This window comes from Necator americanus, chromosome II, assembly GCF_031761385.1.
Source record: "Necator americanus strain Aroian chromosome II, whole genome shotgun sequence".
NCBI lineage: Eukaryota > Metazoa > Nematoda > Chromadorea > Rhabditida > Ancylostomatidae > Necator > Necator americanus.
This window is the reverse complement of record NC_087372.1, coordinates 32,655,292-32,670,255: the sequence shown is the minus strand read 5'-3', so window position 1 is coordinate 32,670,255 and position 14,964 is coordinate 32,655,292. Positions and strand designations below refer to the sequence as shown.

The window sequence follows — 14,964 nt, the reverse complement described above, 5'->3', positions numbered from 1 at the left end:
TTGACTTTCTAGGCTCTGTCCAAGGCGACGACAACGACGAGACGTAAGTGGATATAGAGACTGTAAACAATCTTGTCTCTTGCTTCACAATGACAATCAAATGTCATGGGTACTATCAAGAGACTTTTTTTCAGATTTTTTTGTTTTTTGCAAAGTTTTTTGCTTGTTTACAGTTTCTCTACAGGATGTATAATAGAAGTATTAGCACAAATTACGTTAAAACAACAAACACTTTACAAAAATGAGTCCCACAACGTGAAACCTGATCTTGAAATTGCCGATTAATCTCTGCGACCCTTGACCTCGACAGGATATGTCCAAACATTGAGACCTCTTCACATGAGACGTGCCTCATTTTCCAACAATAGATATCGCAAAGAGGGGCAGATGCTGTATTATTGGACCAGAAGGAACAGTCCTGGAGCGCTGTTATAATAGGATTGTAATCAGAGAACAGAACACTCTACCGGGACCTCAGTGATTTGCAAAAATCAGAGCACTCACCTCATGGCATGCAGGAGACTATGTGTATGGTGATTTAACTGTATTATTATTTAACTGAATCCAGAATATCAAATCACATCATAAAATTTCAAATAGAAATCCACGTCCAAATCCTAACTATTAAACCAAAGATGAAGGATAAAGTGTCTGGCGTTAATCAATCCGCTTGGGATGCGCCCCCACGTTCACTTCAATTCAGAATCGTTTGAGGTTCACGAACGTGTAACTGGCCCAGACAATGAGTTGCGATAGCTAGCTGATGTGTGAAGTCACCCCGGACCCCGGAGGGATGAAAGGCTTGGTGAGCACTAGGGCGGTTCTCCGATCGATCCTTACCGACTGCGCTACAGCCGCATTTATCACTTTATTAAAGGCATCACTCCACGAATCTGAGGTGGTACGGATTTCAGGTGGAGTATTCGTATACGGGATAGTAGATTATGGAGAGGAGGTGATTCCGTCCATTTCTTCCCAATTGCCGTAAAAAGCGGCCCGGAAGATACGGATTCGGACGTTCTGGTGCACTATTTTCCACAATGAGTTCGACTGGAGCGCGCCAGCCTTGTGCGGCGCAGCATCTTCCGGGCCGTTTTTACGGCAATTAGGAAGAAATGGACGGAATCACTCCCTTCTCCGTAGTCTCCCATCCCGTATACGAATACTCCAAATGAAATCTGCACCACCTCAGACCTTCGTGGGGTGATGCCTTTAAACCAAAGAACCCAATGTAATCCAAAATTTCTGCGAATGCTGAGTTAGCACCACGTAGGCACAGTTTTTGACCGCTTCTGTGTTTGTCCGCCAAGCAATTAGTTGGAATAGTAAATTATATGGTATGGTCATCATCAGAAACGTAAAAGTGGTTCAGATTTTCTAATCTGTGTTCTAGCCTATGAACATCAAATATCGCTAATTTGCAACGTTATTTCAGATGAAAGACCACGAAAATACTCAGAATGAAATTCAACCGCTATTATTCCAGAAATAAGATTATGAAGAATTATGAGGATCATGAAGAGTGAATGAAAATCATCATAATAATTGCAAAATATTATCAAAAGCTCGTAAATCGTTACCTAAGGTTGGAGATAACTTGTTATGAGCCGGTCCCCTCACCAGCCTATTCATTGATTTTATTTGTACAGGTTGTTTAGGAGTTCTTATTGATCCTCAAACGCTCGCATGTAGATGCGTTACGTGCACAAGAGTGACGCGTTCCGACTTATCTCTATATTTTCCATAAGATTTCCACACTATGTCAATTTTGTCTTCAAGAGGTCTACTTGTCTCAGCAACATATTAACTCACATCCTGAATTCAATGTTTTCCGAGGTAAACACAAATGGATATGTTGTCGCGTTGTTTGTTTAACAAACGAACGTGAAAATATCGCTAATGGTGGTAATAATTGCTGCAAACCATCTAAGAACCAACCATTTCCCAATTAATCATGAAAGGTGAAGGTTCTGAACGTGTTCCTAACTTAACTGCGCCTTATTATGGTTCCTAATGCGAAGTTAGCGTGAATAAAAATGTTTTTGAAGTATTCTTTGTAACGTTACATGAAGTGCACACCTTTTAACAGTCATTTGCAAACAATCCCAAAATAACGAACCACTGAAGATGACGCTAGTGTCGAAGCGTTAAATAACAGATGAAGATGTACCAAAATTTATCATTCCGTGCCATTCAGCAACACAAACAACGGATAACAGTATTTCATAACAAGAACAATTATCAATAACTATCAATACAGAACATGAGGTCGCTTCATCACCTGCCCCGGTCGTCTAATATCAAAGTGGATGTTGTAACAAGTAAATCATATTTCCCACCAAAAAAAAACCATCGACGGAACTAATTTCGCACGTAGCAAAAAATCTTGGATCCTGCCTACGATGCATTTAGTCACCAACTATGTTCTCCGGAATAAGATGAAAGTCACAAGCAAAGACTAACAACAAAATAACAAGACAAACTAAAATCTAACATCTATTTCTTGGCGAGTTCTTGGACAAGTAGTGTGGCGCCTCGGAAAGTGTACTCTTTTAGTTGTTTCATGTTCACGGCATCCTTTATTTTTTCCCTAACAATATTTGATCCACATTGAAGCATCTTCAACAATACATGACATCCCTAAATATTATAAAATAGCAACATATGAGAAGAAAATTGATAGGAGGCTGACCTTATTACAACATATCCATGAACCTAGCTCCTCCTTCGTAAGTGAGTTGACAATTTGTACCGACAGCTGTTGTTCTTCAGGCAGAGACTGATCACACCTGAACAAAAATCGAAATAATAAGCTTGAGTGAAAAAAAAACAACAAAATAACAAACATACCGAAGCACAGCCATCAACAAGAAGTTTCCAGCTGGGTGTTCAATTAGGTGAAGACGCTGGCTATCCATTGGAATAAATTCCTAGAAACAAACATATAAAAAATTGAACTGAATGATCTCCGATTTCGTTAAGAAAAAACCAATGTTTATTTACATGAACAATTAATTGATCTCAGCGACTACTGGCTTGCCTCCTCCGGTCGATATAACGATTGATCGACAGTCTATAGACTGCTTGATGCCTTTCTTCCCTTTGTTTTTTGATAGCTTTTTTTCTTTTTCGTCTACACCTGCATGGACATAAAAGTAATTTCAGTTCGCACTGATTGGTTTTCTTCTCAACTTTAATTAGCATGACTAGCGTTCCTTGTACTCACTGCAACGAACATGACCACGAGAAAACGCTAATTCTGATCAACAACATGAAAAAGGTGCAGAACTCCAATACAAAAGAACTACAATATCTAGAAAGCTAACAATGAAGGATTTTGCTTGCTGCTGCTACTCACGTGATCCTCCTAATCATCCACTATTACAAGAGAAAAATATCAACAAAAAAAAAAGCTACGACATCGCACAAAAAATAAATTGCCATATCGAGAGGACAACGAGTGCCTGTCTCCACTTAAAACCTAGAGCGTCACTTCCAACACAACACTTCAACGCTGACCATATACTTCTTTTGACAAGAACAAACTATACGGGAGCTACCTGCTTGGCTATCTTGGCAATGGCTTCGTTGCACTGTTTCCGCATTTCAGGTGGAACTTGTCGGTCGAATAGATCGTAAGCACCTATAACGCATTGTTTGTGGCACATTGTCTCATAATCGCATCAAAACGAATAGACTTCTTTTCTACGTAAACTATGAAGGTATTGCGCCCGATGTGACGCCCTCCGCAGCTCCATTAGAACTTGCGAAGTATCAAACATAAGCGCAACCGCTTACGCAATTGCGTCATGATTTAGGACATTTTGACTTAATTGTAGAAACAAATAACTTGAAAAAACAGTCCAAATCTTCAACTTACTAGTTGTTTCTAAGGACGCAGCGATGAATTTGGACCTGTTGTGATCAAAAATGAGCGACTCCATGTTCGCAGCAAGATAGGTATAAAGTCCTTCACAGATGTGTCGGTAAATTTCGGAATAACGATCCTTCTTTTCCTTCTTACTGAACTGGTTTGAGTCCCCCTAGAAGTATTACGAAGTACCACGGAGCCAATTTCAAAATTATCGTTGACCATTGATCTTAAAGTGTAATGCTTCTTTGAATGAAACCTATAGAAAAAGAACCTTCCCATAGGAAAAGCGAGCTGATTGTAATTCCACATGAGACTTACGGTATAAGAACACGTTAAATAATTATTGTGAAAAAAATCCTCCTAAACACAACAGAAACGAGTCTAAAGCCCTAATCTCATTCGAGAGAAAAAGTTCCAATCCACGTCATTGCTAATGTTTACTTAGTAGTATATAAATCCGTGAAAGTGCAAAAAACACAAGCGACATACTTCTTTAAGCTGATCAATTTCTTCCTTAGGCATTCCACGCCCGTCACGTGGATGGACGATGTAATGGATCACCTTCTCTCCCCAGCTGTCCAATATCAATTTATTCATCTCATTGCTAAGTTCCTGAAAACAAAAGAAAATTAACAAAGTTTGTGATGATATCAAAGAATTTAGCTTCTGTATTCGAAAATGCATGATCAAAACCGAGTTCATCACTGAAGCTAGTCTTCGCTTCAAAACTTCAGACTACTAGTAAATAATTTCTGTAATGGAAATCCAAAAACTGCAGCGTATTTCACAAAATCAGATATACCAGAGTATCACACGATTACATAAAAATCAAACATAGTAAATATTATCGAAGTAGAGAAATATTTCACGAGGCTTTCTTCCCAAGTATTAGCCTTAGATGAAAACCGTGCCCTTGACCCACTTGCGAATCGTGAATCAATTGAATTATTTGCATGAAAATCCACTTGCTAAACAAAAACTAGTATTATTATTAACAAGAAAAAACTTCTGTAACTTTCTTCAAAATGTTAAAGTCTTTTAAAAAAACGAGAAAAAACACTCTACTTGCCACACAGACCTATACTAAAAACATTTGGAAGTGGACCCAGTAACCGTCCAGAAAGTGAACATTGAAGAAACAAACCAAAGAGTTCATACGGACCCTTTGAACAGACCTCATTGTGCCTCATTTACTCAGGTTTCGCCAAAATCTTATCCGTTTTCAATAATGATGGCTTCACAGTCATGAAAAATGCGGAAGAAATACTTACAGTTGTTATATACTTATTTACGAGAACAGTATCATCAACACTGTCAAAAACGGCCATAAGAACTCGATGTCCGTAGTGTTCCATTGCCACTTTGACAGCAAGATCTTTGAAGTTCTTGACAATAAGCTGAAAACGCACAAACATCCTTAAGGATTATGGTCAGAGTATACAAAGAACGAAGAAAAAATGCTGCACTAACCTTTCTATCCTTGGTATTAGCATTCCAAATACATTTCATGGCAACATAAGCACCATCTGGAGTGTGAACAAGCTCTGGAATCCTATCCTTAAGGGAGTCTATCAAATTCGTGCGTTGGTCTGAATCACAATGGCAAATAAAGTCCTTCAGTAGTCGATGGCATAGAGAAAGTCGTACTGTTGTCCTGAAAATGCAGAATAAAGAGGGGTAAGAAAGGGATCATGACTGAAAATACTGTATCTATACCAACAGAACGAGGAATAGTCAAGATCAAAAAAAACGTACTTATCAACCAATGTAAAAATTTGCTCCTCAAGATGCTGAATAATGAGTTTCTTCTTAGATGGTTCCTCAGCTACAATCTCATCAAGCGTTCGAGGCTTATCAGACTACAATATCACATCTTTGTTTACAATGTTTTTAAACCTATAATTGGACAGAAAAAAACTCTTACCTGGAAAATTACGAACTCTTTCCCGTAAAATTCCGACACAATATCGAACCTTTGTTGGGCATTTGCATAGTCATTGTAAGCGCATTCAAGGACCTAAGAAAAGGATGATTGTTAAAGCGTAAAAATAAAGAGGAAAACACCATTACAAATAAGAATAAAAAAAATATGTATTCTAGCAGCGGTTTTCGAATGTATGTATCAATGCAAACAATAAAATCAAGAAGAAACAAACAAATGTTTGAATGTCTAATCCAAATCTGAAGGTTGACTCTAATCCAGGATTCCCGTAACGAAGCGGTGGTCTTTAGGTTCTCATAGATAATAAATTTATTAGTGCCCAAGACTACCCCTATCAATGATGATAGAGATTGTGCGCTATGACTACTACATTATTTCTTCAGTTTCAACACTTATGGATCCATTTTCACCAAGTTCTAAATGTTTGCAACACTTACATTACAGTTTATTAGAGTCGCTAATACAATCTAAATGCACGTTCGCAAAACCGTCGAAATAACGTCTGTTTCGGTAGCTCTGTAGCTGATATCACCACCGCATTCGTGGGTTTGCTCGGTAAAGGTTACTCTCCAATTCGACCAGTACTAAGGAGATACGGCAGTAGTTTCCATCAGAAAACTAAAAAGGCGAAAAAGGAGAGGTCGTCAGAGGTAATCTCGGTAGATCCAGGATTTTTCTCAGTGTCCATCAAGAAACTCCTTACGCTTCTGTGCGTGAGATGCCTTGTTCAACAGGGTGTTTTACTGCAAAATGAGCTACAGGATACTTCAAATGCCACTCTAAGCCTGTCGAGACCAAACTAGTGTGCATAATTATAGGTAGATATATCGCTGCCAAACTTCTACTTGTAGGTGCGAGAGCGTTGACTTCGTCTTCGTTCTTTATAAGAACCATTGACACTCCAGCTCATCGCCTGAATAGCTCATGTTCGCTACGAGTAGAAGCTTTTCCTTAATCTTTTGCCTGATTTCTTTAGCCAACTGAGGGAATTTTAGATAATCGCTGATAGTCTATGCAAACACTCATCAGTATTAAAGCGAAGAATTGAATGAGATGAATATCCCTTTTCCTTTTTTCTTCACTCGAAAGTCGCTTTTTTCTTACAGAGCGAAAGAAACATCATCCAGGCCTTGGCAGTTATGCTTCGACCACCGTTTTGATCAGTGTTTCGTTAACACCTTGAGCAATAGTGACCACGCCTTGCTCAATCTTCACCACTACTCAATTGAAGAATGAAGCAAAAGAATAGCTAAAATCTCGAACATAAATGCGATGGTCGGAAATGATGTTCCGACCGCTTCATTTTTGGACAGTTGGCGAAGAGATCTTCATCACTTGACCAGCACCCCATGAGCTAGATCCCCTTGACCTGCGGAGGGTTCAGCTCCTCCCTATCGCACCTATGATCTCGAACACCACGTACAGCAATGAACTGATTAGCAGCGATCCATAGTTTGACTATGGAATGGGGAAAGGTTGTGAATCTCAAATGTCACCAGAACAAACACACTTGTTAATGAAGTAAAAACAACGAAAATCCCCTGTTGCTGAGTGGATCTATCTCTACAGCAATAAACTGGAAGTGATGCGAAGTGTTTTTTTCGAGAGTACAAAGACTTTGTTCGAAGTACAATGGTAAAGGAAATTGAGCTTTCACTAAATTAAAAAAAAACTGCTAGCAAACCTCTGCGGCGAAGACTATTCGCATGAGAGAAACTGCGTGTCCTCGAAAGGCTCTAATAATAGTATTTCGTTGGTCTTTGGTCCTAAAAACCTCATTTCAATTAATTCAAATCAACATGTATGTTGAGTGATATTTAGAATTTAACAGTGTAAATCGGTAAATATCCTTACCCGTATTTAAGCATGCGCAATACGAAGAAGTGAGCATATTTGCTCTTAGTCATTCGTACAATTTCCGGTGTAAGCTCGTCAAAAACTTAATAAAAACGATTAGTATCACTGCAAAATAACTACAGGTGAAGAATCCACTTACTTGCCGATGTGATCCCGGGTCTCTTGAGAGCCAACAAACATTCAAACACTCGACAAGTATCGTGTGGATAAATAAGCTTAGCAGCGTAGCCCTAAATAAGGAAACTCAGATTAAAGTATTCAAACATGTGGAAATGCAATAACATATCTACCAAACCTTCACTAAGCCGAAGAGTTTAGAAACACATTCATCTCTTTCTTGACTCGTGGTTTTCTTGCTTAAATAAATTGATGAAGAAATGAATGGTAGAAAATCATGATATTGCGTCGTTGGGGCAACTTATTTGTAGATAGTTCAAAACGAACCTCCTGATTTTCTCCCACAATAACTTGCATTCTATGGCACGATCCGAATGCGGGTTCTTTTGAGCCTTGAAGGTTAGAAATTAGGACGAATTAAGCAATACGAAAGTGCATAGAGATCACCTTGAGCTGCTTGAGGAACGCTTTCCTCTGTTTTCTATCCATGTTCATCAACTGCTCTTTAACTTTTCTTGTCACCTAGAAAATAAATCAAGAGAAAAAGGAGCACAGAATGAAGACAAATGAAATACCTGGATCTTGATCTTCTTCTTAGCTACAGTGGGATTCTCCTGGCTGTCCTCCTCTATATTTTCTACTTCCATTTTTTCATCAGTTTTTGCTTTCTTGGGTGGGGTTCCTTCAGTCCCCTTCTGCAACTGAACCAATGTTAGCGAAAAAAATGAAAGAAAAAAGAACTTTAAGAAACATTACCTTTTTCTTATGTTGAACTTTTAAATTTTTTGCTCGTAAGATACCCTTCCCAGGTGAAGCAGATGATGGTTTAATGACCAAATCTTTAACATTCTTATCGAAAACCTTCACTCGTTCCATGTTTCCACTGAATGACACCTAAACAAACGAAAAGAAGTTAAGCAAAGAAGTTTGAAAATCAAATAACGAAAATAGCTACCCTCTTGTTGGCCGCTGTTTCTTTGGGCTGGCTAGGTGCTGGATTGATTGATATAGTTTCTTCCGTATCGTTTTGTTCCATGTCTTGCAGCTTTCTCATCTCAGCTTTTACGTTATCACGAAGTTGGGATTTGAACTTCATCTTCTCCTCCATCTGTAAAAGTTGTTGACATGGTACAATCGCAGGAAGAAAACAAAAGCTTCTCATTTCTATAGTTTTCTACCAATAACTCTAATCTATGTTGAGCATATTTCAATAACTTAAGAATTAGAGAAGCCGATACCTTCCCGAGACGTCTTCTGTCAACCTGATTCAGCTTCAGTCCTTTCGCTTTCTTTTCCAACAGATTTTTTACCTTCTTTTTACCTTTGAATTTTTTCTTCTTTTCTTTTTGTGTACCCATTATGGCCATGGCTGTAACACAACTAAACATGTAATATAAATGTACGAGGAGGATCAGTCCACAACTTTCTCGGCAAACACTTAAATAGTAGATCGAAAACTAAATCTACGAAAGAAGGGTTAGTAAGAAATAATCATCAGTAACAAAAACAACATAAGAGACCGCTCCAGAAAATGGATAACAGTGCACGTATCCAGAATCACCAGAAAATCTAGAACATGAACAATGCCAGAAAATCTAGAATATGATAGACGGGAAAATCTCGAAAAGTTTAATCACAATCGCTTAGCTTATAGGAACAAAATGGGACCCCATAGAGGCTCCGTACAAGTTTTGTCCATATTCCGAAAGATTTGTCGTGAAAAATATGTGACTCTCCGTGCTCTACGACCAATAACGTTTATTTTCCGTCTGCCAGATGTTTTCGAATGAGAGCAAGTACCGCTTCGGGGTCTTGATGGGAACTTACGGAAATCTCTATTGAAGATAAAAATGGATATAAATTTCAGTAAGTAATTATGCTTTATGACTGTCTCGGCATGAACTCTCTCGTCGGAACGAACGATGGAAGCTTGAGTGAAATTGCGTGTGGTTTCAATCCAAAAGATGCACCCTCACCAGCTCCAGTCGGACTGCTTCCGCAATTGCACAAGAGGTCAGGTCGTTTCGATTCGACTATAACTCATAGCGGTGAATATACTCAATTTGTATGTTGGACACTTCTTTGTGCTTTTTTATCTACTTTTTTTTGTTGTACCAGTTAAATCTCTTCGAATGATAACGCTTTTTATTTTATTTTCAAGATAACATCGAATGACACTGTTGGTTATTTTTCCTTCTATAACTAGGGCATTTGGTTCTACCAAATTCACATGGTTTTTCCTTTTGATATCCGTTTCGCTAAGTGAACCTGTGGGTAATTCAGGTAATAGAGGAGTTGGTGGGGAGGGTACTGTTGCCGAATTCTCGAGAACCACTCCTGGAAATGGCTTCTTCGCTGTACTTCTTTATGTAGGGCGGGTGTGGTGTAGCGGTTAGAGATTCCGCTTCCTGCACGATCGATCGAAGGTTCGAATCCGTCCTAGTGCTCACCAAGCCTTTCATCCCTCCGGGGTCGATAAATTGGTATCAGACTTGTCTGGGAGGATAAAAACACTGACTTGACCATCGGCTAGCCACCGCAAGTCATTGTATAAGCCAGTTACAAGTTCGTAAATCTCAAACGATTCTGAATTGAAGTGAACGCGGGGGCGCATCCCAAGCGGATTGATTAACGCCAGAAACTTTAACTTTTAACTTTAACTTCTTTATGTGGAAAGCATACATCGTAATCATCGATCGTAAGCATCGTATCTGTCGTCCCACATAAAGATGAACAAAAAATAAACCATGTCTAAGACGGGTTTTCGAGAACCGAGGAGTAGTGCGCCCCTCTCCCACCTCCTTTTCCCTCTGAATCATTCGGAATCCAGCCGCCCCTGTTTGAATCGGCAAGGTGGGACCTGCTTTATGGGGAGCGTTGCGTAATTGGCGAGCAGTCAGAGAGCTGACCACCTGATCATCAGGAACGAACATTAGTTGTGCAACAGCAGAAAGTTCAAGGGAAACACGAAGCGCACCGCCGGGCGCGGTGATGCTGGCGACGGACGCAGCACATGCAACGGAATAAATTGTCTGGATTAGAGAATTACAATGGAGGAAGCTTATTCTGCTTCTTCTTATCACATTTTTATGAGATCGGAGATCGTAGAACGGTAAATTATTAATCTCTGAGCACAAGAAAAAATCACAGGACGCGAAATAATATTTTTCAAGACATAATATTCTCCTCAAGTTTCCTTTTCGTTTTCATATGTTGTTCTTCCAAATGAGTAAGCGAATGTTCCACTTTCCGCACGAGTTGACGGTAGCTACGTCGCATATTGGTGAGTTTTTTCTCCTTTTCGACAAGGAGCGCCTTCAAACGCTTCACTTCTGATGCTGTCTCCGGTGAAACTGTTAGATTTTTCCTATAACATATGTGATTGAGAATAGGAAGATCTTGTCAACCAGAAATCTACAGTCGAGAATTTCTCACTTCAGCTCAGCTACAGTGATTTCCAGTTGATTACGTTCATTCTTCAACTGTTCAATGAGCGCTTCATTTCTCTCATTCTTCTTTTCTTGGATTTGTTCCGACAATTCCTAAAACTTTCAGTAATCTAAGAGATTTTGGAAGGGGAGCAGTCCACGTCAGACCTACCTTCTCATTCCTTTCAGCTTGCAGTGCACCTCTCTGAGAAACTTCAGCGGCTACAGAGGTTTTCATTGCTTCCAGCTCTCGACGCAAACCTATAACCCACAAATTATGATGTAATCGCCGCTTATATCCCGACTTTTAGTGTAGCGGCTGCAGGCTCCACTTCTTGCACGATCACGCCCCCCCCCCAACCCTTTTTCCCCCCCCGGGGGGGGGAAGTGGGGGGGGGGTTTTCGGGGGGGAAAAAACACGACTTGACACATCGGCTGGCCCCCGCAAGTCATTGTATGGGCCAGTTACACGTTCGTAAACCTCAAAACTATTCTGAATTGAATTGAGCGTGGGGGCGCATCCCAAGCCGACTGATTAACGCCAGAAACTTCATCCTTTTTCCTTACGAATTTTCAAAAGTATCACCCCACCAATCGGACGTGGTATGTATTTCCGATGGACAAACTCTATACGGGGTCGCAGATTGCGGGATCAGGGGTGGTTTTGTTCATCTCTCCCTAATCGTGTTTAAAAAATGGCACAAAGAGAAAGATCTGTTATATCTTATACCGATACTGTGAACAAATGTACTTGCTTCGTGAGCCGCGCGGTTCGGCGGCTGCGCTTTGATGGTTATTGAGCGTACGGATGTGAGCGCAAGGTTGTGAACACTCAATAACTATCGAAGTGCAGAGCCGCCAAACCGCGCCGCCCGCGCGGCTCTGAACTCTTCGGATAGCCTAAGCAGGCCTTAGTCGGATTATTTTCCCCAGAAGTACGTCACGTACATTCGATGGGAGCACGTTAGAGCGCAGGGGGAGACTAGATCTAGGTCCGAGAATGGTCCTGATCCGTTATGATCTCATGGCAAGTGTAGAAGCGAATTTTCTACATAAGAAATAAATACAAAAATATGAGTAAATATAGTATACAATACATAGCATCATGTATATATTATAATGAGCACTTTTGTTGAGTTATTCTACAATTTTTTTCTCACGCTCATCAACATTTTTTTTTTAATTCACAGCAGCAACCGGAGTCCTAGGCCAGAGAAAAAACAATGTATCACATCGATGGACAAAGACTATTCTTCTTCCTAATATATTGCTGATTTGAAAATCTTTGATGTTGAATAAAAGTAGAGATATCAGATAGCGGGAAAGATATGGGACTACCTAACAGTTGGAAGTCTTTGTGAATAAAACGTTTTCCGAATGCAAATAACTCTAAAAAAAATTCAAACAGAAATGCTCCTCGCCTATACCTGCTATAAGTTGATCTTTCTCTTCGACGATACGTTGAAAATCTCCGACTTTTTGCTCGAACGATGTCGTTTTTAACATCAATGTCTTGCGAAAATCCTCCTCCTTCGTCAACCACATCATCTCTTTCTCCATGTTTTCTTTGAGACAACGGTTTAGTTCGCTGAAATCCAATCGATAAACGTATAGAACTAGGCGTAGAACTATTTAACTCTGAGTAATAACTTTACCAGCGTAACGCATGAAATTCGCCTTGCTTTGTAGCGATGAGACTTTTTGCCAAATCTAAGTCCGCTTTGGTCCTGGAAAGAAGTTTCTCATTGATGGTCTTGAAACGAAATTACAAAAAGATTACCTTTGAGCTGTTATTGTTAGTTCTATTCTTCTTTGACGTTGTTCACTAAGTTCAGCTCTGAGGGACTGTGCCTCTTCGTCACGATCCGCTTGAACTCGACGTATTTCTTCCAGTAACTCGTGAACACGATCATCCTGATCCAATAGATGTGCTTTGCGGAGTCTCTCATTTTCATCCGTAATCGGATCGGATTCACTCCTAAAATGGTTCTATTTTTCCTCACTTTTCCTCGGTTTTAAGCTCGCAGCTGGATTATCTGAGATGATCTTACTTGGCGGTGTGCTCTAGTAGTTCCTCGATCTGGTCACTGAATGCTCTTTTCATTTGTTCCTCTTTTTTCTTCATTTCTTTCGTGATTTCTTTTAGATCATCCTTGAGTTTCAGGATTTCCTCTCGTAGAGCATCGTTTTCGGCTGTGAGCTTGTCTCTTTCGTTTGCAATACTTTCTAAGCGATGATTTTGGGCTGACAACTTCTAAATGAATATGGAAATGATGAGAATGGATTGAAAGGTGAGAGGAAAGTTTTGGAGCCCTAAATCCTCAATTTAATGGATACACTTAAGATGTCGGAGTTAGTTAACGAAGGTGTTTGCTGGAATTTTTGAGCAGAGCACGGATTCGTACGTTTATGAAATCGCCCACATACCTTTTCCACATCGTTCTGAAGGGTTTGATGCACTTCGTTCAGCTCGATGAACTTCTTTTTAAGATTTTTGTAGTTTTCATGAGCTTTTAGGACCATTTCTCTCTCGACCTTAACGATATCTCATTAATTTGGTAGGAAGAAAGTCCTCAAGAATTTGCTATTTGAAGATTTTTAGACGTTTGGGTGCTTACTAAAAGAAGCTACTCTCTTTCATTTATGTTATTTATGGTAGGGTCAAAATGACATGAAGCATGGACGCAATTGCGTACGCAGCTTCTCTCGAGCCGGCGCGGTTTGGCGTAGCAGTTGGAAGCGTACAGGTACTCTTGCTGGCACCACCCATCGCTACAGTTCCACCTACAGTTTCCAACGGTCCCACGGTTCCAACTGCTGGCCTTTTGACCCGACTATACTTCACAAGTCTCAAGAAATCTGTTGTTCACAAGAAATAATTGATGGAAATCTGAGAAGTACAATAATTTTTAAAAATACAATTACATTAGACTTTTAAATACAAATGCAATTCCTTAATCCAAGCGTACTAACCTCCAGCGCATGGGTCAATTCCTTCAGGTGCTCGTAGTCAGTGTACGACGGAACCTCTTCTTCCTCCGCGTCTTCCATACTCTGCTCAGAATCTCACTTTAGAAGAATGAATAGCAGAAAAGAGTAAAAAGAGAATGAATATGATTACGGATGAGGTGAATCGTCACTGAATCCTTATTCGTTTATAGGTACTAGCCAGATGTGTGTGAATACGTAGCTGGATCGATTAGCAGCTGGCCTGCGGGGCTCAAACGTCAACGCAATGAGGTAATTGCGAGGTAGGTAAGCTGAGGTGGAACCCTCGGCGAGGCTTTTAAACCTACCGGGACATTTGAGGGGTCAATTCTCAATGTGACGAATTATATAGTGGGAAGTTAGTGGATAAGTGACTTTTAAATAATAGTATAAAAAAATTGACAAAGTAAAACAAATTAGACATCTTGATTGTTCCAAGTTATTCTTTTTTATTTTTATGTTTATTACTTATATTTTATCCTTCCTTATATTTATCTTATCCTTCTTCTACATACTTATATATTCTTTATTCTTTATTTATATCCTTTATATATTTCATGTTTTACTTTCTTCATTTTTTGTTCAGCTGATTTGGGTTCGGTTGATTCTTTAGTGGATCCGACTCGGAATATTTGACAAATGTTTCTTTTTTTCTTCCAATAAACAAGACAATAATAAATAACGGTAGCGTAAATAGAGCATCCGGAACTTTGTATCCTTACTTTTTTTCAAACCGTACTTGCTTAAAATCCGTACTT

The 14,964-nt window shown here is 39.6% G+C and overlaps 2 protein-coding genes across 3 annotated transcripts; both read right to left on the bottom strand.

Moving 5' to 3' along the window:
* Positions 1-2,496: 2,496 nt before the first annotated feature.
* RB195_020201 (uncharacterized protein) lies at positions 2,497-9,157 on the bottom strand (the record flags this gene model as incomplete). 2 transcript variants are annotated; one of them, XM_064188406.1, is made up of 20 exons in its annotated part: positions 2,497-2,640; positions 2,693-2,789; positions 2,851-2,930; positions 3,561-3,643; positions 3,881-4,043; positions 4,364-4,486; positions 5,146-5,271; positions 5,345-5,528; positions 5,630-5,733; positions 5,799-5,891; positions 7,501-7,582; positions 7,671-7,755; positions 7,813-7,903; positions 7,969-8,029; positions 8,118-8,182; positions 8,238-8,312; positions 8,366-8,491; positions 8,547-8,684; positions 8,746-8,898; positions 9,029-9,157. In XM_064188406.1, 20 exons carry the CDS (start codon positions 9,155-9,157, stop codon positions 2,497-2,499), a joined length of 2,202 nt encoding a protein of 733 aa, XP_064044287.1. The 2 variants fall into 2 exon arrangements, with proteins under 2 accessions (XP_064044287.1, XP_064044288.1); XM_064188407.1 differs by having other exon boundaries at positions 8,366-8,485.
* Positions 9,158-10,958: 1,801 nt separating this feature from the next.
* Positions 10,959-14,269, bottom strand: RB195_020200 (uncharacterized protein; the record flags this gene model as incomplete). Its single annotated transcript, XM_064188405.1, has 9 exons — positions 10,959-11,157; positions 11,226-11,332; positions 11,391-11,479; positions 12,646-12,806; positions 12,874-12,945; positions 12,999-13,196; positions 13,270-13,472; positions 13,646-13,753; positions 14,192-14,269. 9 exons carry the CDS (start codon positions 14,267-14,269, stop codon positions 10,959-10,961), a joined length of 1,215 nt encoding a protein of 404 aa, XP_064044286.1.
* Positions 14,270-14,964: the final 695 nt, after the last annotated feature.